The 25,760-nt window shown below is 44.2% G+C and overlaps 1 protein-coding gene across 3 annotated transcripts in view; it reads left to right on the forward strand.

Moving 5' to 3' along the window:
• The window catches only part of VMP1 (vacuole membrane protein 1), a 115,761-nt gene extending 103,903 nt beyond the window's left edge, over nt 1–11,858 (forward strand). For all 3 annotated transcript variants that reach the window (XM_004590964.4, XM_058676600.1, XM_058676602.1), the window contains 2 exons: nt 9,931–10,033; nt 11,035–11,858. In XM_004590964.4, the coding sequence (XP_004591021.1) occupies nt 9,931–10,033; nt 11,035–11,178 (247 nt within the window). In that variant the 3' untranslated portion in view covers nt 11,179–11,858. The remainder of the gene's footprint in view (nt 1–9,930; nt 10,034–11,034) is intronic.
• The last annotated feature ends 13,902 nt before the right edge of the window (nt 11,859–25,760 follow it).

Raw genomic sequence — 25,760 nt, forward strand, 5'->3', positions numbered from 1 at the left:
GAAGTTAGGTTCACATTTGTATGAGGGGCAAGAGATGAGTAAAGATCAAAACCCTGGGTGGATTAATCATCCTCTTTGACCAGCTCTTCCTGGAAAACTGGAGTGAAGGTGCCAAAAGGAAGACATTATGTGAAGCAGGGTCAATAACAGTAAGGTCTTTTGTTGGCAGCTTGGGTGACTTGAACGGTGGTGCCGGTTTCAAACAGGTGCTCTGTGCATCAGTGCTGTCCCTCTGCCCTCCTTGTTCATGCACACACATGCCTGTGCAGCGCTGGAGCTGCTAACTAATTAATGGGGTTGGTATTGTAAGGAACCTACTGATCTTGTACCATAAATTTAAAGACATTGTTTTTCTTTTTAGGTATCTTTCTAGATTAAGTTTCTTGAAGTCAGGAATCTTGACTTTTTTTTTTTCTTATGTATCAATTTGTGGTTTAGTGATTTTTCTCCTTAACAAACTTTTTGGAATAACTAGATTAATCTTCAGTGAGTTTGTATTCCAACCAGTGCTGTCTGTTTTATCCTCAGGCCAGTAGGCTTCTGTGCCATCTCATCTACTGACCTGTGGGCTCAAGGGTACCTGTGCTAATTTTTCATTCTTCAGATCAGCCGCAAATCTATCACTATGAAAAGTTGCCACCAGTGCTGCATTTTCTATAGATGAGATCAGTTGACTCTTAAAGGGCTTTGTTTGGCCAGCCAATCAGTTCTATTTGTTTTCTAAGGACCACTCCTTTAACTGTGGCCTCATTGGTGAACAGAAATGCCTGCTTGCCTCCTGCTGCTCAAGTTGTCAGTCTGAAATAAGAGTTTGTTTTCTAGAGCTTCTCTTTAATTAGAAGGTATTTTCAAAGAGTAATTGCTTCCATCCTGATTCTTTGGATAAACAATTCCAAATGTTCAAAAGCAAAGGCAACTGTGAATTCTTTTGTGATATAAATATGCTATGAGGCAGTAACAACCATAAACCTGAAGTTTCTGGATAAAGCAGTGGTCTTCCTTCTACTCAGCCGGGAAGAAAGGGCTGGTGTCATGTGTTTATGTAATACTACTCAGCACACAATGGACTAAATTGAGTACAAAGTGGTTTTAATTTGAAAGGGGCACAGATGCAAATGAAATTCAAGATGTGTTAATCCCAGGTCCTCAGGTTGAATCACAATAAATTTTAGAAGGTGCCAGGCACCACAGACCAAATTTACATATATGAGAAAGTAGTAGATTCTTTAAGTACAATGCATATTTTTTTATCCTGAACTTATTTTATGCCTGAGTGATCTTCCAAAATTCCAAGACATAAAGAGATTGGAATTTAATTTGGGTGGACTATCATTTTTCAGATCCAAAAACAAATAGAATTTATCAGTTACTTTTTATTACAAGCCCTCTTCAAAGATTTGTTCTTTCTGTTTAGTTAAATGCCAGAGACAGGAGTCTAGTCACAGAAGATTATCACAGAACATTTTTACTAGATTAAATAGAAATTGATTTTCAGTTAGTACCAATTCATTTACTTATTCCTGGATTAATAGGTAACAATGGGTCTTTTTTTTATTATTCTTTTTCTCTAATCTCTGAGTCCAGGAAGGGTATAAATATTAATGAGAGTCCACATGATGGCCTTTGGCCTCTTCAGAAAGATTGCTGGATAACCTCTCTACCCTTTCTGAGCTGGCCTCTTTAGGAGGACCAAGACAGTTTCACGGGCAGGGTAATCTATCATTGTAGAATCAGGCAGGAGTCTGAGGTCCATTCTGAGTCACTGTGAATAGAACGCCAGTATTGGTTGGTCCCCAGGGAAACTGGTGGTTAAATACTGTGAGAATCTTTATCAGACAGGAAATGACAACTCATTAAATTACTAACTGTTAAGCTGGTTTAGATCACTGCAGGGAGTGTGGGGCAGTTTAACTCTACACTGACTGAAATGTGTGCGTTTCTGAAAACAGAATTATTTTAAGAGACGGTTACTGAGAAAGAGGTGCCAGTCCATCTTGTTGCTACGTTTCTACCACATGGTCATTTCTCTGCACAAGACGTATCAGCATGTAATGGCAGCACAAAGGGGAGGGATTTTGTTTCTTCCCTGAAAGTACATCCATATAAAACTCTTCATCAGCAAAGTCTGGTGGCCTCAGGTGGAACCCTAAGTATGACTCCTGGAGCAAATGCCATTTGATGGAAGAATGTTCTGGAGTTAGAGAATAAACTTGATGCATTGGTTTACACTTAGGGCTTCATTTAATCAAGAAAATTCTAAAGGTCTTAATCATTATTTGGAACATGGTTAAAAGTTATGTGTGTATTTATTTCTACCTTTTTTGTGTATTTTTCTGATATTTATGTAACGTTAGTGTGGTAAAACCTATATAAAGAATGTGTGTGTCTGTGCACACAATGAAGGGTCTAGCTAAACACAGAGAGCTCCTGGGTCCTCCTTCAGTCCACGTGTCAGAAGATCCCGTGGCGTGGATGGTACAGAGATGAGCAAGGGACAGAAATGCAGCTCTGCAGTGCAAAGGAGGTTTACACTGGGCCCTGGAGTATTTGTTCATTTTTTAGCTGACTGCAATTTAGTGTGTGTGTGTGTGTGTGTCCTATTAATCAGAAGTATAGGTTATAATTCCATTTAACATTTATGAAACTGAAGTGTGTCTTGGAAAGTTTCCTATGAAGAAATAGTGGAATGAAGGTAATTCTGGTAATTCATTTACAAGAAAGGACGGAAAAGGTTTCAGCATTGATACTACACCTCTTCCTGGAATACAGATTCTTTAGCAGGTGCATTAGGAAGTAAAGGTAGGGGGCAGCCCCAGCGTGGTGGCCTGAGGCTAAAGTCCTCACCTTGGACGTGCCAGGATCCCATATGGATGTCAGTTGTAATCCAGGCAGCTCCACTTCCCATCCAGCTCCCTGCTTGTGGCCTGGGAAAGCAGTCGAGGGCGGCCCAAAGCCTTGGGACCCTGCACCCGCGTGGGAGGCCTGGAGGAGGTTCCTGGTTACTGGCTTCAGATTGGCTCAGCTCCGGCTGTTGCGTTCACTTGGGGAGTGAATCATCGGATGGAAGATCTTCCTCTCTGTCTCTCCTCTCTATATATCTGACTTTGCAATAAAAAATAAAATAAATCTTTAAAAAAAAAAAGAAAGTAAAGGTAGCCACATTTGGTCCTCAAAAAGTCAACCAATGGCTCAGCATGATGGCTCAATGGCTAAATCCTCATTGCATCGAACAGGATCCCATATTGGTGCCAGTTTGTGTCCTGGCCATTCCACTTCCCATCCTGCTCTCTGCTTAGGGCCTGGGAAAGCAGCAGAGGACGGCCCAAACTTTGGTAAGAGACTGTTAAAAGAGAGTTGCACCATGTTGGATACCTTGTACCCACATAGAAGACCTAGAAGCTCCTAGCTTGGGATCAGCTCAGCTCCAGCAGTTGTAGCAATTTGGGGAGTAAACCAGAGGGTGGAAGATCTTTCTATCTCTCCTTCTCTCTATAAATCTGCTTTTCCAATAAAAATAAATATATTTTTAAAAGTCAGCCAAGAAGTTTGAAAATTATCCACCTGAATAAAGGATAAGCATATAATATTCCTTGAAATATTAATTAATGGAAGCAATAGTCATTAGATGTCTAAAGTAGGAATTTATATTTTCTTATTTCATCTTTGCCTTATCCTTTTATATTTGTGTTTGCATATTTATGATGTGTATGAATAGCATCAGAGAGAGATTTGCAGACTGTGGGGGTGGTCTATTCTGTGCTTCACAGCCACTTGCAGTGTTTGTGAAAATCAGTGTTTTGTGGAAGATTTCTGTTACGCTTTCCAAATTATAGCAGCAGTAGACTGCAATCCCTCCTTTTTCATTTATTTTAATAGTATCCTTGACCTACATCTTCTAAAAGCATTCTTCCCATCCATAAGCTTTCAAGTTTCCAACTGATCATACTCTGAGATTATATAGACTTTCTGCTTAAGTCATCAGAGGGATATTAGGTAACCTACCTCACAGTAGTGCCCAAATAATGAAAGAGAGATTAAAAACTTTAAAAAAAAAACTAGTGTGCCTGGAGTCTTCCATAACAAAGGATTAATGCCCTATAGCCTCGTGGTTTTTTTTCAGGTAAGTAAATGTTATTTAAGTGTTCATGATAATGCTTAGATCCTTTAAAGAGTGCTTGGAGAAGCAGGGCTGTATCAAATGAAATCTCCACTTTTTAATGTTCCCCCACCTAGGCGTTTTAATTCCTTAACCTCTAAGTATGCTTCTGTAAATGAAAGTAGACAAATCACTCTGCTTTTTTTAAGTTCATTCATTCCTGTGTTACTAAATATAGAGCCCCAGTTTCATGCAGACACATAGTTAACAGAAGACACAACTGGCTGAAAGAATCCAGAGTTATGAGCAGCTTTTCAAAGTTCATTCCAGAGACCAGGGAATCACCAAGAGATAATCTCACCTCTGCTGGTTCATTTCTCCAAATGGCCACAATAGCCAGGTCTCAGCCAGGAAAGGACCAGGAGCCTCTTCTGGATCTCCACATGGGTAATGGGTGCTTCTGCTGTTTTCCTAGACCTTTTACAGATAGTTTTTTTTTTTTTAAGGTTTATTTATTTTTTATTACAAAGTCAGATATACAAAGAAGAGGAGAGACAGAGAGGAAGATCTTCCGTCCGCTGATTCACTCCCCAAGTGGCTGCAATAGCTGGTGCTATGCCGATCCGAAGCCGGGAACCAGGAACCTCTTCCGGGTCTCCCACACAGGTGCAGGGTCCCAAAGCTTTGGGCCGTCCTTGACTGCTTTCCCAGGCCACAAGCAGGGAGCTGGGTGGGAAGTGGAGCTGCCGGGATTAGAACCGGCACCCATATGGGATCCCGGGGCGTTCAAGGCGAGGACTTCAGCCACTAGGCCACCACGCCAGGCCCCAGATAGTCGTTTAGAAGTGCTGCAACCTGGACTTAAACAACCAGGTGGGATGCCAGTTCCTCAGATCTTCTAATACCAGGCCCTGGTTTTATGAATGTCTCTTAAGGTGGAGAAGACATTCAAAGTAGAGCTATAAAGTAGAGTATATTTTTTATGTCCAGGGAAACCACCATGTTTGGGAGTTAAGCAGTTTTAAAGAAGAGTCCCTTGAAAATAGGAATAATGATGACAATTTTAGGAGTGCTTGGAATGGGTGTGTGTTCCCTATTAACCAACAAATGAACATTTAAGCCTTGTGAAAACCTAGAGTAATCATTCCACCCACTCTGTACAACCTCTGCCAATTGTGATGCTTCCTCTGTTGTTTGTCAGTACAAGGATTGGGCAGGCCCTTATAATGAGGAAATAGCAAGAGAGTTAAAATTCAACCACAGATTTCTTGTCAGATAAGGCATTTCCAGAAGCAGAGTACAGATACTTGGGTATGTAGAGAGGAAAAAGTTTTCCCACAAAACTAATTTTGAACCTGAGTAGGCTTTCTGTAATTTTTTTTCTTTTAGTCTTTCATTTGCATTTCTCAGAAATCCTCCCCTCTCCCCACTTTAAATCAGTAACAAAATTACAATAATCCCCATTGGAATAATCTGTTGGGAATTTAATTCTTATATCTCTTTTTGTGCCAAGACTAGAAATATATTAAGATACTACCACCCAGTGGGCCCGGTGCCATGACCTAGCAGCTGAAGTCCTCACCTTGAACACGCCAGGATCCCATATGGGCACCAATTCTAATCCCAGCTGCTCCACTTCCCATCCAGCTCCCTGCTTGTGGCCTGGGAAAGCAGTTGAGGACGGCCCAAAGCCTTGGGACCCTGCACTCGCGTGGGAGACCTGGGGGAAGTTCCTGGCTCCTGTCTTCAGATTGGCACAGCACTGACCATTGCGGCCACTTGTGGAGTGAATCATCGGACAGAAGATCTTTCTCTCTGTCTCTCCTCCTCTTTGTATATCTGACTTTGCAATAAAAATAAATAAATCTTTAAAAAAAAAAAAGATGCTATCACCCAAAACCATATAGCAGATGAACTCAGTTTTTTTCCAGTTCCTTTATTCCTCTCTCCCTACTTCCCTTCCTTCCTTCTTTCCTTTTTTTTTCCTTTATTTTTTACTCTTATCTGTAACAAGTGTTCATCTTTTTAAAAAGTGTATGTATTTATTTTTATTTGAAGGCAGATTTTAGAAAGAGAGAACATCTTCCATCCAGGGGTTCACTCCCCAAATGACTACATGACTACAACAGCCAGAACTGAGCTGAACCAAAACTGGGAGCTAAGAGCTTCCTTCTGGTCTACCACAGGGTGCTTGGGCCCATGAATATGACCCCATCCTCTGCTGCTCTCCCAGGCCATATAGTAAAGCAGGTAGGACTCAAACCAGTACCTACATGGGATGCTGACACCACAGGATGGAGGATTAACTTGATGTACCGCTGTGCAGCGCTGAGTAGTCATCATTTTACTCTCTAAGAGTTCACTGAGAGATATTTCTGTGTTTGCTTACTTCATTTATGTTCTATATCACAACTCATTTTCTGAACTTCCTCAAAGCCTGATGGCAGGTAGTAGACTTCTCCCACTTGAGTGTTCTTAGTGCAGTGCACAGGATGGCTGACTAAACACAATGTGATAGCTTTACCAGGATGGCACTAAGGCTGTTTCCTAAGCCACCACACTGTGATATAAGTTATCTGCGTCCCTACGTTTGTACTTTCGATTAATCTAAAATGTCATACTGAACTCTTGTTTCTGTTTACGACTTAAAAAATACCTAGGAGATGAGTTTGGGAGGTTTTTTTTTTTTTTTTTTTTTTTTTTTTTTTTTTTTTTTTTTGTCTTAAATCTATGTTAAGAAGACAGCCCTACTTTAAAATTTTACCTTGTCTGTAACTAAAATAACTTCAGTGGCCATTAAGAAGGCTGTAGTAGCAGAGTGCTTTGTATAAGTAGAAGCATCAGTAGAGGTAGGGAAATGAAAATAGAAGTAAAATTCTGATGAAAATGTAGTAAAAGATTAAGAGAATCTGACGAATAATTGTTATATAAGATATATAGATTTTAAGTGTATTTTGGGGCATCACGTGGTATTTGCCCATAATACTCTTGGTTAATACAGTGCTATAAAAACTTTCAGTATCTATTTTCAAAGATTTTTCTGCTCTTTAACAGGAATCTGCATAGAAACATCTGCCACCACCTAAAATTCCTCAGAACATGTGATCCCCAGCACCTTGATAAATTAATCTCATCCTTAGCCCAAGAAACTGAAAGTTACATTTCATATAAATGTATAATGACTATTCAAGTATATCTCTGAATCAAAAGTATATAAAAGGATATATAAAAGTGTAGTGACAGCTAAAGTATATTTGAATCAATTTATGATGGCAGATTGTAATATTTTGAAAATTATTATTTTTTAAAGATTTATTCATTTTATTACAGCCAGATATACACAGAGGAGGAGAGATAGAGAGGAAGATCTTCCGTCTGATGATTCACTCCCCACGTGAGCCGCAACGGGCCGATCCGAAGCCGGGAACCTGGAACCTCTTCCGGGTCTCCCACACGGGTGCAGGGTCCCAATGCATTGGGCCGTCCTCGACTGCTTTCCTAGGCCACAAGCAGGGAGCTGGATGGGAAGTGGAGCAGCTGGAATTAGAACCGGTGCCTATATGGGATCCCGGGGCTTTCAAGGCGAGGACTTTAGCCGCTAGGCCACTGCGTTGGGCCCTTGAAAATTATTTTAAAGGTAGTCTATAATGACTGCCGGTTCCTCCTTTATTACCCTGAACAACAACAAAAAAATCAGAATTTTTTTTTAAGATTTATTTATTTTTATTGGAAAGGCAGATATACAAAGAGGAAGATTATCCATCCATGATTCACTCCCCAAGGGGCCACATTGGCTGGAGCTGAGCTGATCTGAAGCCAGGAGCCCGGAGCCTCTTCGAGTCTTCCACATAGATGCAGGGTCCCAATGCTTTGGGCCGTCCTTGACTGCTTTCCCAGACCACGATCAGTGAGCTCTGTGGGAAGCGGGGTTGCCAGGATTAGAACTGGCACCCATTTGGGATCCTGGCATGTTGAAGGCAAGGACTTTAACCACTAGGCTATTGCACGGCGCCCCAGAATCTTGCTAACAGTTGACTTTTGGGTCTTAATTTTCTCTTAAGTAACAGCTTAAAGGTAGCTATCCTTAATAGTTTAAAGTGATGACATATAGCTACTAAAGTGAATGAAACAATTTATGAAAATGAAAGTCCTTACAAATCTGTTATTTAAATGCAGTGTGTGTACTTTGCTGAAATTGTTTATGTGTTAATATGGAAAGATGACTTGAAATACTTTTTTTTTTCTCCTCTAAATAAAAAATTGTCCTATTGTTGCTCCTTTGTAGTTAGAATAGTTCCTGGTCTGTCTTGCTAATGAAGGGCCCCAAGTCCTTGAGCTGAGGCTGGGACTTGGAGATCTCCTTGCTCCTCTGTCTTTGGTGATTGTCACAGGTCTTTGCTCTCAGTGCCAGGCTCTGTTGTTACTACCTTTGTCTGTACAGGCCATTTTGCACATGCCTTTGTACTCAGCAAAGGACAGTTTTGACAACTTCACCTGGCACTGCTGTCTTTTTCTTCCAGTACCTTCTACTTATATCTTCTGTTAAAAAAAAAAAAAAAAGCATTGAATTGTTCATTTGTTTTACTCAGATCCCAGTTCCTATGTGCATGTGTTAAGTTTCCGTAATAATTTTTTAAGTTCCTGGTGGGCAAGACTATTTCTTTCAGGTACTCCCACCCCACCCACCCTGTAGACTCTATTGCATTGTTGGACAAAGAGGAACGCCATCAAGTTTTTACTGGTTGGATAAAATTATGGGAAGTTAGGCAATATTGTTTCCTGATAAATATAATAGAAAAAAAAAAAGCCCTGTCTGTATAAAAAGCAGCAATTAAATGCAGAAAAGAGGTGAAGTTACTGAGTCTATATCCTTATAGGATGAGCGTTGGGCATTGTTGCAAATTGTTTGCCTTTCGCCTGGTGTGACAGAAGAGAAAATAAAGAGTACAGAAAAATAGAGGCGTTTGATTTTCTAAGTTGCCCCAAGTTACCATTTTAAAAACTCTTGCAAACATGTCTAAAACGGAAGCCTGGGAGCTGCAGTGGCCAAACTGGTTTATCAGCCCTCCCTCCATGCATTCTGGGTGAGAGGGAGCTCTGAGTACAGAAACTTATCAAAGATCCCTGTTCCAATCAGCTCAGAACAAGCTGTTTAGTAATGTACTAGAGGATTCTGTGCAAATCACCTACCATAAACCACGAAATGATTCAGGGTTCAGAGTTCCTTCTTTGTTCTTTGTTAATCACTGACTTCGGACTTGGGGGAGGCGCCTCCCAAATTTGCTAATGCATTCTTTTTGGATAAGGATGACGCACGGATTGTCCTAATAAGGACTTGGATTGAGAAAGGACCGCCCCCTCTGAGAAGATGGGGCAAGTCAGGGAGAGGGCGGGCAGTTTCTTTTTTAACTAGGGATGACACAAGCATAAGTCATTTCCTTATTAATCGGTTCAAACCAGTTCTTACAGGAACTGGTGGTGATAAATGGGGGACTTCTCAGAAGTCATTCATTGTCTTTGTGCCACCTCAGTGAGCAGCATCAGCAGCGCAGGCAGCCTCACTCTGAGCACCACCTCTTCTGATCTACAGCTCTGGCTTTCCCCTAGACTTGTTGGTGGGAGAGATTTTCCTCCTCATGGGAGCTGTTAGAAAGAATTTTTGTCCACTAGGAAGAGTTCGCAGGATCTCAACAGCTCACTGATTGTTTTGGTTTATTCTTCTATCTGTTCTCTCTTTTCTGAGAGCAGACGGTAAGTGGATTTTCTCTAATGTTTCTCCTACTTTTCTTTTCCAAATGTGTCTTTTGCTGTGGACTGCTGTGCCCTGTTTCCAGTGCTGTCCCTGGCATAGGTCCGTCTCTGCAGAAGCCGTTCCAGGAGTACCTGGAGGCCCAGCGGCAGAAGCTTCACCATAGAAGCAACGAGGGGACACCGCAGGTGAGCCTCCATTCCCCACTAGCTCCCCTGGGGCTCCTCCAGCTGTAAAGCTTGTGGTGCATTGCTAGGTGAATAGAGTGAAGTTTGTTTGCCAGTGTCTTTAACAGCAGTTTCTGCTCTGTGCTGTCTCCCTGGAAATTGGTTTTTGTTCAAAACTGTGCTATAACTTTTCTATCTTGTGCATCTTCTCCAAAAACAAGGGTAGGGCTAAGGAAAAGTGGTTCTGCTATGTAGAGTGAGTTGCTAAAATGAGTTGTTAGTAGACTATCCTCCTTAGTAGATTAAAACAGTTTAATTTTCAGTATAATAAGTAACAGGTTTAGTGCAATAACCTGAATATCGCATCTTGGGTTTTTTTTTCTGCTGTTTCTTCTAAGCTGTGGAAAAATGATTTCTTTTTTAAATGAACGAGAACGCTTAACATTGCTGAACTTTAAAACTTAAACTAAGCCTGCCTTCTCTGTAAACTGTCTCTGGCAAGGGGAAGTGACTAGAAGAGAATGAGTAAGCAGTAGCTTTCAGCGGGAAGCTTGTCTTGATTGACCGTACACTGCGGGTGGCCCTTTGCTGCCCTCCGTAGTCCAAATATGATTTTAGAAACAGATATACTCATGTCTTGGAAATGGCTCCAACAATGGAACAAAACTCTTTGCTGTCTAAATACTACTTGGTGAAAATGCATGGCAACTTTAAGTTTAACCAGAGACTTACTTAGGTCATAGTGAAAGGTAAGAGATGAACTCACACTTGCCCAGTCTTTCTGAACTGTGCAAAGTGACATTACCTTCACATCAAATGAAGGGAGAGGTTGAGACCGCCGAGTGTAGCATTGTGCCAGCCTCAGGGTAGCCAGGGGACCCAACTTCAGCACAGGCAGGTTAAAGGTATCTCGTTCTCATGATTAATTTGTTTATTTCGCCTGAAAACACTGGGTGATTTCCTTTTCATTGCTGAACTAATGAAGCCTTTTTCGTTGACTTGTTGAACGTTTATTCTTACAGGGAGAAAACTGGTTGTCCTGGCTGTTTGAGAAGTTGGTCATTGTGATGGTGTGTTACTTCATCCTGTCTATCATTAATTCCATGGCACAAAGTTATGCCAAACGAATTCAGCAACGCTTGAACTCAGAGGAAAAAACTAAATAAGCAGAGAAAAAGTTATTACCTGCCGAAAGTAGAATGGGTGGGTTCTGTCTTAAAGTGAGAAGAATCCAAACCAGGAAGGAAAATTCCCTTTTCCAACCTGTATCAGTTTTAAAACCTTAATTCCTGAAAGCAGTTTAGCCCATATGTTGCACTGACATGCTTGTTCTTGGTTTGTTAAGGTAAGGTATCCACTCTCAATTCAGCCCATGTTGTATTTTATCAGGGTGAAATGTGATGTCACCCTCAAACTTAACAGTAATTGGCCTTCTGTTCCTTACTTTCCAAAGGCCCACGGAGGACAATTAGAGAATTCCCGCCATACACAAAGAAGTTCCTAAAGATGTTAAATATGTCAAGCTTTTTAGGCTTGTCACAAATGATTGCTGCGTTTTTCTAAGTCATCAAAATACATATAAATTGTCTAGATTGGAAAACAGCCTTGCATGTCTATCATGATACAATTTAATATGCCATCCTGCCCAACCCTTCCTCTCCCACTCTCCAAAAAGGGCCATTTTATGATTCATTGCACACCCTCTGGGGAAAGTGATCTTTACATTTTGAGACAGTATAAGGAAAATCTGGTTGGTGTCTCACAAATGACATGACACCATTTTTTATTCTGTATATTTAGAATGAAGTCATGAAAACACTTTATAAAGACATCTGTGATCATTCCAGAACTGTGTCGGTTTTCTTGAACTGAGCGTTTATTTTTTTTAACTTCCTTTTAGCTTGTACCAAGTGTATGGCAGCCTAGCCAGATCCACCTGCAACAAGAATTTCTTAAGCCTTCATGTATGTGCATGAAAAAAACACATCTTAGGCTTCTTTTGTCTTGCTGGACCAGGGTAGCCAGCTCTGCTAAATGGCACCTCTGGGACCTTAGTTTGTCAAAGTAGGAGAGGGGAATGATAGCATTGTCTTCTCTAATTTTTTTTAGCATCTACTGTCTTAACAGAAACTTACTTTTATACATAACCAAGTTTACTTTATCTTGAGTGTTTTACTGATCGTTCCAATTTTAGCATATGTGCTGCCAGAGCGAGCACTTGAGTGCTTTACTCTCGATGGGCGTGGGGGGAGTGGTGTTCTTATTCCCCTTTGGGATGTTTCTAATTGAATTTATTCAATTTGCCTTCACTGGAAGAAAAATCAACAATTCACTTCTTTCTTTTTAGGAAAACTGATGTTGACATTGTGTCAAAATAGGTTAGAATTGGGGTTCAGTCTCAACAGGCCACAGTGTCTGATTAGACTTGACCAAATCCTGCCTGCATGTCTGCTTGTGTTGCCCCGTCGTGACATCTCCATGGCCGCACCACTTTGCCGGATAGCTTATCAGACTGATGTTGACTGTTGAATCTCATGGCAACAGCAGTCGATGGGCTGTCTGACATTTTGGTATCTTTCATCTGACCATCCATATCCAGTGTTCTCATTCAAACATTACCTAGCCTCATGGTTTACGACAGAAAGCTCTGGCCTCTGTGTCTAATGGCAGTTGGGGTTCTTCAAGCCATGATGTTGTGGCAGTATCAAGGGAAGGTTTTATGGAAAATCTGAATAGTCTCTTGGTGGACCATAGCTAAATAAAGGACAGATTTTCAAAAGGTTATTACCTTCCCTAACAATGTTGTTTCTTTTCCTCCAGGGACTACTAGCAGTATACCTGTTACTTGACCATTCTTGACCCATTTGCTCTATTTCAGATAGATTCACATTCACCAATATCAGTTTTTAAGATTCGTTAGGATTGTTCTAAGATCCCAAGTCAGCTTCCAGTTGTATTTCAGCTCCTTGATCTGCATTTTATTTGGTGTTTAAAGAGAGAGGAAAGCAAATACGAAGTATACTGAGTCTTTAGGGTTTATTAATAAACTTCTTTTAGAACTATGTAGTGGGGAAAGGAACAACTTTGTTTCATAGGCTGAAGGACTTAGGAGCACATTTGATTAGACACTGTCTTTGCAGGGCGTTTCTTTGTGCTCACATGGCTGTTCGGGCTGCTTGCTCAGCTGTTACTGCTGACTTCCTGCTGGGCAGCGCTATAGCCCTTCCCTTCCAGGGGGTCTGCGTTGCTTCCCTCAGGTCTCCCAAATAGACACAACTGTGTGATCCACAAGGGACAGAGTTCCTTCCACTGATGGGAGACCAGGAAATTTGCAATGTGGTGTTACTGTAAGCCACAATAGACTTGGAAATTCTTGTCATCACACACATACTTACCTGTGTACAGTGTTTTATCATGTCCCAGCTTATTAGTACAGTAGGTAGCTGAGCAGTATATGCACTACAGCACTAAGAAGCAGTTCCCTCCAACCAGAGAATGTAGCAAAGTGATAGTAAAAACAGATATTCTTGCCTTCATTGATATGAGGGTCATGTGGTCCCTTGTCTCAAGAATCCAGAAAAAGACAAGGCTGAAATGAAGTTCCTGAATACACTTGTGGAAGTTTGCCTTACCAAATGCATCCCATAGTGAATGTCCCCACCCAAGCTCCACGTTTGCTGTGTCCCATGTTGTGTCCCCACCTCCCCTCTGTGCACTCTGGTCGGGCAGTGTGAGGCATCTGTTTGCCCAGTCATTCAGCTGTGACTCACTGAGTACAACCATGCATTAGGCTCAGTGGAGTAAAGAGCCAGCCTCCTGTTCCCTGGTGTGAGCTGTGCTCACACTAGCCATGTTGAGGGGCTTCGTCGGGATTCCCAGCCTTTTAGTGTGAGAAGGGCTGTTCCTGTATGCCTCACATCACATAGGCCTCTAGGCAGAAGTCTTAATGGGCAGTTTAGGTTTCTTCTACCTCTTCTGTTTGTAGGTCACCTGAAAATAGTTTTGGTGTGACCCTCAGTACTTTCATCTATTAAATCAGAAATATGGACAAATTGTGTAAGAAATAAGTCACCTGACATAGAATGTTAGTATATTCCCAATTTTTGATTCATCCAAGTGAGTTTCTTCTAATCATACAAAGTTTCACAACATTGTATTCGCTCCTGCAGAAAGCAAACTGTTTTTAAGTCTTCTGATCGTATGAGGGCACTTCAAAAATAAAGCTCATGGAACAATCCAATTAAGCAGAAAACTGGTAGAAAAATATCTATGAAATTCATGTATAGTTTTTTCCACACTGTTCATTTTTCATTACCTTTTTCAAGCCCTAATAAGCATATGCTTCAAGATTTTTTTGCACAAAAATAAACTTACCGTTTAAATCCATGTTCCCGTGAGATTTTCAAGGCCCCAACCATGTCCTTGTGTTTTGGAGTGGATCCTCTGTCAAACTTTTGGGGTAAATGGAGAAAAGCATTTGCAAAAGTTTTTAGATAATTCAATTTAAAGCAAATGAATTAGTCACATGATTACTAAGATCAACAGCCCCCCAAGTTTAAAAATAAGCCCCCCAAGTAACCTACCCACAACATGAAAGCATAAATATTCAAAATTAAGTATGGAATAACTAAAGATGGTTTCCTGAGGCAGGCATTAAGGCAGCAATTAAGATACAAATGGGGAGGGGGTGCTTCCAGTCCCAGCCCCTCCCAGGATTCCAGCAGGCTGCTGCTGAAGACACAGGTGATGGCTACAGTAGCCAAGTGGCCACTGCCCATGTTGGAGACCTCATGAAGCTCCTGATTCGTGATTTTGTGATGCCAAGCTGTAGCTATTGCAGGCATTAGGGAACGAATCAAGAGATGAGAGATCTTAGTCTTTAAAATAATTTTTTAAAAGAAAGAAATTGCTTAACCTGGCATAAGAATGACATTCTTTGTTGTTGTTTTTTAAAGATTGATTAGTTTATTTTTATTGGGAAGTCTAATATACAGAGGAGAGACAGAGAGGAAGATCTTCCGTCCGATGATTCACTCCCCAAGTGACCACAATGGCCAGTGCTGCGCCGATCCGAAGCCAGGAGCCAGAAACTTCTTCTAGGTCTCCCACGTGGGTGCAGGGTCCCAAAGCCTTGGGCCGTCCTCGACTGCTTTCCCAGGCCACAAGCAGGGAGCTGGATGGGAAATATGGCTGCCCATATTAGAACCAGCGCCCATATGGGATCCTGGCATGTCCAAGGCAAGGACTTTAACACTAGGACACCTTGCTGGGCCCAAGAATGACATTTTAAAATCAATTTTTATTATAAGGTTTATTTATTGGGCCCAGCACGATGGCCTAATGGTTAAATCCTCACCTTGCATGCACAGGGATCCCATATGAACAATGGTTCATGCCCCTACGTCTGCACCTCCTATCCAGCTCCCTACTTTGGGTCTGGGAAAGCAGTCGAGGACAGCTCAAAGCCTTTGGACCCTGCATCCACGTGGGAGACACAGAAGCAGCTCCTGGCTCCTGGCTTCTCTGTATTAACTCTGGATGTTTTGGTCACTTGGGGAGTGAACCAATGGAGGAAAAATCTTTCTGTCTTTCCTCTCTATAAATTGCCTTTCCAATAGAAACAGATTTTTCTTTCAAAAAGCTTAATGTATTTTCAAATGGCACACAAAACTGTGTAAATAAATGCAACTGCTGTTTGCCAGCTGATTGATTCATTTTAAAGGTGGAGTTGTAGAGAGTGCGCATCTGCTCTTAGATTGCCACAACATCAGGTTTGAAGCCAGGAGCCAGGAGTTTCCTCCAAAGCTCCAACATGGGTGCTGAGGTCCACACATATGGGCCATCCTGTGCAGGCACATTAGCATAGAGCTGGATCAGAAGTGGAGCAGCTGGGACTCAATTTGGCATCTATATGGGATGTTGGGGTGCAGGTGGTTTTCCCTGCAGTGCCACAGTACCAGCCCCAAATACGGTCCTTTTAAACAGCTTTCTAGAAATATTGTGAAATTTGCTGAGTAAATAAGTTTCAAGCTATAAAGACTTCAGGTGCCTGCACTGTTGACAAGCTGGTGAAAAATCTGCTTGCACTGGCAATATCCCATATTAAGACCAGTTTGATTCTTAGATTCTCCGCTGCTGATTCGGCAACCCTGCTAGTAAACAAGGAGAGTGATGAAGAACAGCTCAAGTGCTAGGGTCCCTGCACCCATATGGGAGACCCAGAAGAAACTCCTGGCTTTGTCCTGGTCCCGCCCCAGCTGCTGCAGCCATGTGGGGCGTGAACCAGCAGATGGAAGATTCCCTGTCTTATCTATGTAACTCTGCCTTTCAAATAAATCTTAAAAAAAAAAAAGAAAGATCTGATGGCATGCAAGAGCTTCCTTAATAGACCTGAAAGTTTCTTTACTGTTAGAAAATGTTTGTTTTATTCACAAATAATTAGTTATTTTTACTGTGCTACCAAAAACATGTAAAGACTTTAAGCAAGAGTTTGAGAACAATTTGTTGAGAGCCAAGCCACACTCCTGTAATGTGGATCAAAACTTCCCTGGTATTCACAAAAAATGGTAAATGAAATGGTGCACAAACCACTCCGTCTGAAGAGATCTGCTGTTCTTTATTCCCCAGAGACAAGCAGGAGAGAACGGACAGAGTGTACTTGGACTGTGGGCTGGAGCAGCTCCTGTCCGGCCCTGGCCACCAGGGCCAGGAGTTCACCTGAGGTCATGTGTTTGCCTTGGGGGTGAGGCTGTGAATTGCAGCAAATAAGCTCCATGTATTTGCATATGTAACTAGTGCCCAGAAGAAGGATTATACAAAACCTGTTCTGCATGGCCACCTACTCATCGCCTTGAGAACTATGTGGTGCTGAGATAGGTGGTGGCCAACTGTTTCTACTCTTTGACCCAGTAGCCTCACAGTTTGCTGGGTAGCTTGTGATACTGCCATTTACATGGGGTTGTGGGAGGGGGGTAGAACAGGACTGCCTGAGATGATGTGGACCCCATCCAGAGCCCCGGGCTCACATGAGATTCTGCTCCTGCGGTCTACATGCTGACCCCAGTTGTGGCCCACAGGGAGGAAATTGGTTGCAAGTAGCCTGCTGACTCTATGGGAAACACAGCTTAGAGGGTTTGTCAGCCAAATCCACAGGCGTGTGGCATTTTGAAACCTTGGGATATCTCTGTCTCTTCATTTAAATGTTCTTAGAAGCAGAAAATTGTTTGGCCCCTTGTTTCTTTGTGTTAGTACCAGTTGCAGCTCTAGCTTAGTCTAAAATCAGATTCAGAAAATGTATTAGAGGGAAACAGTGTTGCTTGGAGGGAAGAGGATGATGGTAGGAGTGGAGGGCTTGTATGGAAATCCCCTGCAGGGGCAAGCAGTACAGGTATCCCACCCATTAGCCATGTCCAGGGACCAAGAGGGTGGAGAGGTATTGTTGAAATTCTTCTAAGATTTTATTTGCTGTGTTTTTTGAAAGAGCGACGAGGACTCTCGCATCTGCTGGATCACTCCCCAGATGCCCACAAGATCTGGTGCTGGGTCAGGTTGAAGCCAGAAGCCTGCAGCTCCACCAGGAACTCCTGCTGCTCTCCCAGCCCCATTAGTACAGAGCTGGGTCAGAAGTGGAGCTGCTTAACCCACTGCACCACACTGACCTTTCCCCAACTCCCACCGCCTCAAATCCAAATGAAGAATTTCCCTCGTTTGCGCATGAACAGCTCTTCACCTTCGGTTTTGCTTTAGCCTGACCCCACCAGGCAGTGTTGCTGCTCCATGTTCCTGTCCCATGTTGTGGAGGAGAAAGGGATTTAATAAGAGGGCTGATCCTGCTTTTCCCTGGAGATCCGCTCACTGGTGCGTACCCTGGGTTCCCCGCTGTGAGAGCAGCTAACCTCATGCCTGGCAGTGCTGCAGAGCCTGGCTCCTTGCCTGCTGGGAGAACCCCATCAGTCCTTGATAGAGAAGAGGCAGCTTTTGCCAGCCTTGGGGAGTGCCTTCGGTTGTTCCAGCTGCCCTGCCTCGCCTAGCATTGTATATTCTCACTCTAGAGGCTCCTGAAACCCCCTAGCTCCATTCTGCCCATGGCACATACTCCGTTCCACCCCCTTCCTGCTCGCAGGGCCCCTTGTGATGTTTTTATTGATCCACAGACACCCTGAATACCAGCCGTCAGTTGCTTCCAGGAGCCTTGGATCTGCCCGTACCAGGAAGCCCAGCAGAGGACTGGAACATTGATAATGCTCACCCTGTGCCTGGTACCCTATGGGGCTGTTCCATGTGTCTTGTACTTAGTCTAATCCTTCCAGCAGCCTCAGGAGGCAGTGAAAGTTCTGAGGTTTGGTAACATATACAGGTTTCCAAAGAAGCAGAGGGCCCTGACTGTTCTGGCTCCTAATCCTTCCTGATGAGCAGTTATCAGCTCTGAGGGCCGGGCTTGGACCCACTCACTGCACCTTGTGATCCCCAAGAAATCATTGGGGGGCGGGAGGCCACAGGGAACCAAGGCCACACCCTGAAAGCTTGAGCTGCTGTGCAGCTTTAGTGCTGCTCCCAGTGGTAGAGTGGGAAGGGTCAATTCTGTTCTCAGCCGCCCCAAATGGGCAGGTTCCCAGGCCATGGCGGCCATGATGGTGATTACGAGGCGATTTCTGTGGGCGCTGCACATAACTCCTTGGCTGGGCACTTCTGAATCCAGAGCTGGTTCTGGTTCTATCTTGTGATCTTCCTTGCAGCCCTCTGAGACCTTAAGGACCCCTGCTGGCACCTGCTTGAGACAGTTCCTGCTGCTCTGAGGCACAGTAGGGAAGACGGGACTAGTCCTCACTCCAGGAGCCGGGTCTCTGGGGCTTGTTGCCTCCGTGCAGAAGGACTGATGTAGAGGAAAGGTAAACCCTGTGAGGAGGGAACTGAGGAGAGAAAGGCTGGCTAACTAGGAAGCACCAGAAAAGAGTTTCTTAGAGGCCTGCCTATGAGTCCACAGGGTAGGGAAGGGTGGGAGAGGGTTTGCCGACCAGGAAAGACCCTGGGAAGTCATGTGCGGCAGGCAGAGGATGCAAGAAAGAGGAGCCAGCTCCGGTTCGTCTTCCACGTCCTCTGTTCCTCTTTACCTTAGCTCCCTGGTTTTCCCTTGAAATTACCTGCCAGATTCACAACTAACCTCTGTATTCTTGCATTTGATCAGCTTGCTCCACCAGAATAAGCCCCATCGAGGGCTGTTGTGTATCACAGCAAGGCATGGGGCGTGGCACTTCCTGGGCTTCTCCCCCGGGCCCAGCGTCGGTGTTCTGGGTGTTGAAGCAGCCCAGCCGAAGGAGCCGGGGAGATTCAGAAGCAGGTGGCAGATGCAGCCCAAGGAGAAGCAGCACTTTGCAGGGCTGGAGCAAAGGAGATGGAGTGACAGGAAGGAAGGCACGGGAAGTGCTTGGGAGAGCACTGCCAGGTACCGAGCCAGGAATGGCAGAGACGCAAGCATGGGGAAGAGAGAGGGAGGAGTGCAGTGTGGTTTTAGAGTGGGAATGGCCTTCATTGTCACAGTTGAAAGTGGAAGAGATGTGGTAATAAGAATCCTCCAACTTCTGAGGTTGGGTCAGAGAGGTTTTCCACCCAGGTGGGTGCAAAAGCTGGAGCTGGGCTGGTCCAAAGCTGGGAGCTAGGGGCTTCTTCCAGGTCTCCCACATGGGTACTGGGACCCAGGGGCTTAAGCCATCCTCTGCTACTCTCCCGGGCCATAAATAGCAAGCTGAATCGGAAGTGGGGCAGCCAGGCCTAGAACCAGTGCCCCAGGGGATGCTGGCGCAGCAGGCAGTGGTTTCATGTGCTGTGCCACAGTGCCAGCCCTCCTTCATATTCTGGTTTGAGCAAGTGGAAGAATACAACTAAAATGGTGAGGTTCTTCAATGAGGTGTTAGCCTTGAGACCATTGTAACCGCTAAGAGTAACCTAGATCTTCTCAGAAAGTTCTCTTGAGCAGTGACCTCTACTTTCCCTTGAGTGGTCATGCAGGCTGTAATTTTCATGTAGCTTTGTTCTAGAAGTGAATGCCACCATGGCCATCTCAGGGTCATAGAAAAACAAAAGTTCCTTTCTGCAGCTACATCCTGCTGCTGGTGTAACTCCCGGCTCTTCCGAGACTGGAGGGTGGTAGTTCCTGGACAAGCTGTCTTTATAAGGAAGAAAGTTGGATAGTATGATTTTCTGAGTCCAGGGCCATGGCAGGGCAGGTCTGGGCTGCAGCAGTGGCCACCTGGAGCCCAGAGGTCAGGAGTGCCCCCAAGCCTGTGCCTCGGCTTCCTCCAGGGTGCTGCCACCGAGCCAAGAGGCAAAGTCCAGGCTTCACCACGCCCTCTGCCACATGTGGCTGTGTGGTTCCCCACTGTGGCCTTGGCTGCCAGGTTGTTGGCAGGTTTCAGAAAATGAGTGGCTTATTGAAGTTGGCTAGGTGAAAGAGCTCAGGATACACAGTGGGAGCACCCGCATTCAGAGGGGACTGTCCTCTAATAATCATGCAGGGGAGAGGAAAGAACCCAGACTGTGAATTCCACTGTCAGGTGGACGCGGAGCTCTCCTGGAGGCCCTGGGCTCTGGCTGTCCACCAGCCTCAGACAGACTCGCTGTTGCCAGTCTGTGTGAGTTCTTTGCAGGATTTCAGAAGGGAGGAAGGGGAGGGCAGCCCACACAGCAGTGTTGTTAGGAAGCTTCAGAGATCAAAGAGGCTTCAGATGGACAGACCAGACATGCCTGGTTCTGGAGGAGGAAGCTCTTCTGTACACAGAAGTTTTCCTTTTCCACTCATTTTTGTCTCTTTCAGTGGCAGTATCACAGCCAATGAGGTTTATCCAAGGCATAAGTATTACTGAGATGTATTTGAAAGCAGAGTTACACACGGGTTGGTGTGGAGAGATCTTCCATCCACTGGCTCACTCTTCAGATGGCCCCATGGCCAGGGCTCAGGTAGACTGAAGCCAGGAGTTTCAACCAGGTCTTCCGTACGGGTATCAGAGACCCAAACACCTGGTCTATCTTCTGAAGTTTTCCCAGGCATATTAGGGAGCTGGATTGGAAATGGGGCAGCCGGAACTCCAACCAGTACCTCTATGAAATGCCAGAGTTGCAGGTGTGCCTTTTCCTATTTGCCACAGTGCTGATTCCCTCCAAACACCTCAGAACCTTCTTAGATGGAAGAGACTCCCTTGAGAAATGCAGTATAATCTGACATGCCCCAGAGCACCACATGCAGGAGCCCTGGTCCTCTTGTTCTTGGTCCTGGAGATCTGGTCATCAGGGCACAGCAGGACAGAAGTGCTACTGGCAATGACAGACCACCCCCCTGATCCCTGTTCCTTCTGAAAGAAAACGGACTGTCATGTAGGCAAATCCACACACTCCTCCTGCAGCACTGCACAGTTGCTGCAGTGTGCCTCGGTTTCCACAGCATATGGGAACAGTCAGGGCTGGGAGGGGAACAGGGCACAGAGGTGGCCACCCTTGAGGAGGCTCTGGATTCAGGACAAGATATTTGGGTTTCAGGCAAGGATTACAAGCAGCAGCATTCCTTCATTTTGATAATCTACTGCTTGGACTTACAAGAAGCTTTGAATTTAGAAGAAGACCTCTCAGACCACCTTAGATGCTGTTTTCAGGACTTCCTGTTGACTGTTGTTCATAATAGGGATTTAAGAGTTTCTCCATGTACATATAGTTGCACAGCTTTACTCTTCCAGAGTTTTCCACACACAGGCTGATCCTGTTCAGTGCCATAAGCCTGGAATGCACTGGGAGCCAGAAGTGGGCAGTGGGGGTACAGGGGTCCAGCTGAGCTCACTGCTGTCTCCCTCCCCTACCTCATGCCTTTCCATGCAGGTGTTCTCTGGATGTATGTTGAATCAGGCTTACATCCGGCTTTTCGCATACTGATCGCATGAGTCCAGCTGAAGCAAGGCCTCTTTTCCAAAAAGGAAATGCCTGTTTTTCTTTCTTTCTTTTCTTTTTTTTTTTTAAAGATTTATTTATTTTTATTACAAAGTCAGATATACAGAGAGGAGGAGAGACAGAGAGGAAGATCTTCCGTGCGATGATTCACTCCCCAAGTGACCACAATGGCCAGTGCTGCACCGATTAAAAGCCGGGAACCGGGAACCTCCTCTGGGTCTCCCACGCAGGTGCAGGGTCCCAAAGCCTTGGGCTGTCCTCAACTGCTTTCCCAGGCCACAAGCAGAGAGCTGGATGGGAAGTGGAGCTACCGGGATTAGAACCGGTGCCTATATGGGATCCCGGCGCGTTCAAGGTGAGAACTTTAGCCACTAGGCCACGCCACCAGGTGCTTTCTTTCTTTCTGTCATGCCCCTGTACTCTCTCACCTAGGAAAGGAAAGCTCTGTTCCACAAAGTCCCTAAGACTGCTCCTGAAATGCCCTGGACTACCTTATTCTGCAGAAATGCACTGCAGGCCATGCTGCTAATGTAAAACGTCTTATTAGCTACACAGCAAAAAGTGAAAAGATAAGTAAAACTCATTTGAATTATTTTTTCAAGATCATTTTTATTGGAACGAAAATATAATTTATGGAAAGAGAGAGAAAATCTTCCATCCATTGATTCACTCCCCAAATGGTCACAACAGCCAGAGCTGAGCTGATACGAAGCCAGGAACCAGGAACCTCCTCTGGTTTTCCATGCAGGTGCAGGGTCCCAAGGTTTTAGGCCATCCTCGACTGTTTTCCCAGGCTACAAGCAGGGAGCTGGATGGGAAGTGAGGCAGCTGGGACATGAACTGGCACCCATATGGGATCCTGGTGCTTGCAAAGTGAGGATTTAGCCATTGAGCCACCACACTGGCCCCATTTGCATAATTTGTTTAATAATTTGTTTAATGTGTATTCCAAAATAGCATTTTGACAAAATAGTAATATATTATAAGCTTAGTGTCTGAATTCTAACTTTTGCATGTAAGTACCAGCCATGTGTAAAATGGTTGGGTTTTTGTTTTGTTTGATTGTATGGTAATAGAATATTGGAGTTTCGGGTTCTCTCCACATAAGCTCAAATAGAACAAGAGGGCTGTGAAAGTGTCCACTTCATTAGTTCTGTCATTGGCAGAAGAAGTAAATGTGGATAAGACAGAGATTTGCTATGTAACTTACACCTTAGCTTGCTTTCTTTCCAAATGATTCTCGTGTGCCAGCCTCAGATATGCCACTGTAGGTGAGGCTGTAATGCAGAAATTGCCCCAGATCTTTGTGATGTGCTGGACACTACCCCTGACCTTCCTCTCCACCACCTCCTGCTTCCCTGGACCCCAAAGTCACAGCCACAAGGACTTGCTGTCCTTTTTCCTCTTCCATGACCTGAAGGCCGCATTCCCTTCTGCACTGACCCAATTCTGCAGTTCCCAGAAACTTGCAACATTTCCATGGTTTACCTTAACTCCTTGTGTAAGCATTCTTGCTCATGAAGCTAGGATTCTGTCTGTTAATAAGGCTGATGTTGCATCATCTGAGATATTTCCAGGCGTAGGAGTAGGATGTTATTTAGTTAAAAATATAAAGCCCAGCTCTTTAATTCACATTCTTAAAGCCAATAGGAAACAATGTGATTGATAGAGATGAACAAGTATCTCTTAAGTAACTTTGTCAATGATGACAAGTTCATGGGTAAAGCACTTTCTGCTATCACATGGCAGAAAGTGCTGATTGCCACGCTTTGGCTTGTGGGGAAAGAACAATGCCTGAAGCCTATATCTAAACAGAAGGGCTGGAGAGGAGCTCAGTGTGGGAAACTGCGGTCAGCAGCAGACTGCCTGCCCTGCAGAGCCCACACAGCCAGCAGGGGAGGGTGAATAGACAAAACCCAACTGGAGCTAGGTCCACTGTGCTGTCTTGAACCATGGCTGTATTCTCTCTCCCTCCTTTTAAGGCTTCTTTTTATTGGAAAGTCAGATTTGCAAAGAGGAGGAAACACAGGAAGATCTTCGATCTGCTGATTCCCTCCCCAAGTGGCTACACTGGCTGGAGCTGATCCAATCCAAAGCCAGGAGCCCAGAACCTCTTCCGGGTCTCCCAAACGGGTGCAGGGTCCCAAGGCTTTGGGCCGTCCTCGACTGCTTTCCCAGGCCACAAGCAGGGAGCTGGATGAGAAGCAGGGCCACTGGGATATGAACCAGCACCCACATGGGAACCCAGCATGTGCAAGGTGAGAACCTTAGCCACTAGGCTATTGTGCCAGGCATCTTCTGTATTTAAAAAAAATGCTAAAAATCCTCTCCATAAGATAGGAAGCTTGAGCTCTAGCTTCAGATAGCCAAAGAAACCTATTACCTTGTAGCTTCCTTCTGTAGTCTATGAGGTACTGAATGGATCCTGGTTACATTAATGAATTTTTTGGTCACAGTGAACTGTTGGCACTTTCAGTTCTGTGATGAGTGAAATAAAGGAGAAAGACCTCATGGTGTGTGGCGGGGGAGCTGGTTGCAAAGCTCAAAGCTAGCCGCAGGAGAAAAGCACTGGCTGGGGAGGCGAAGGCATGAAAAGCATTGGAAATCAGCATGAATCTGCCAGGACCCCATGCCCACTGCCCACAGGGGCACAGCCTGGCTTGGCTGGGTGTCTGACAGTTACCAGCAAGCTAGGAAATGACATCTTTCAAAGCTTTCTGGATTTGAATGCCCAGGAGTTCATGACACTCTATTTTCCTGGCTGACTGGCTATTTTCTGCACGTAAACCAAACAGTATTTCCAATGCCACTTTCATACCATGAAGTTTGGCATTAGCTTCCTTACATTAACTTTTTTTTAACAGCAAAAAAAAAAAAAAAAAAATGTTCAAATAGAAAAAAAAACCTCTCTAAAGTAATCTCCCACTTTATTTTCTATGTAAATGTTGAAAATAACCTTTAAAATATTTAGGCACACAAACATCAAAAAAATTGAACTGTTGATCATTTATTTAAAAAAAAAAGTCAACTCACATAAATGAATGAATCCAGAACTTTGTCTGAATTGAGTTTTCCTTCAAATTTTCACTTGCCGCTGATTTAGAAATTTATTCACCCATAGTGGAACATCATGAATTCTTTTCTGAAATACCAAGTGGTTGGTTTCCACTTAGGACTTTGTTTAAGCTTAACTTCTGCCAAAGTTTCTTGGAATCAGGTTAACCCCTGGTGAGGCAGTTGGGTTACTGATCCTCATTCTGCTGCAGGACCTGGGAGATTGTTTCTGTCTGGTTCTTTCCAGTGCTAAACAGCTACTCTAACTTTGTTTTGTACAAGTTAGGATATCATCATTCTTCAACTGTACTCAGGTTAACAAGGTGAAGCCGTGCGGTGTGCTGTAGAGCAGCTGAGCAGACCACTTTTTACATTCCTTAGAAATAAGACAGGTGCACAGTGCAGTGGCCTAGTGGCTAAAGTCTTTGCCTTACATGCACTGGGATCCCATATGGGTGCTGATTTGCACCCCAGCTGCTCCACTTCCCATCCAGCTCCCTGTTTGTGGCCTGGGAAAGCAGCTGAGAACGTCCCAAAGCCTTAGGACCCTGCACCCGTGCAGGAGACCCAGAAGAAGCTCCTGGCTTCAGATCGGCTCAGCTACAGCTGTTGGGGCCACTTGGGGAGTGACCAGCAGATGGAAGATCTTTCTCTGTCTCTGCTTCTCTCTATTAATCAGACTTTCCAATAAAAGTAAAGAAATTTCTAAAAAAAAAAAAAGACAGGGTCTAGTATTTTAAATCATAACAACTGCTGATAAGAA

Source organism: Ochotona princeps, chromosome 17 (assembly GCF_030435755.1).
Source record: "Ochotona princeps isolate mOchPri1 chromosome 17, mOchPri1.hap1, whole genome shotgun sequence".
NCBI lineage: Eukaryota > Metazoa > Chordata > Mammalia > Lagomorpha > Ochotonidae > Ochotona > Ochotona princeps.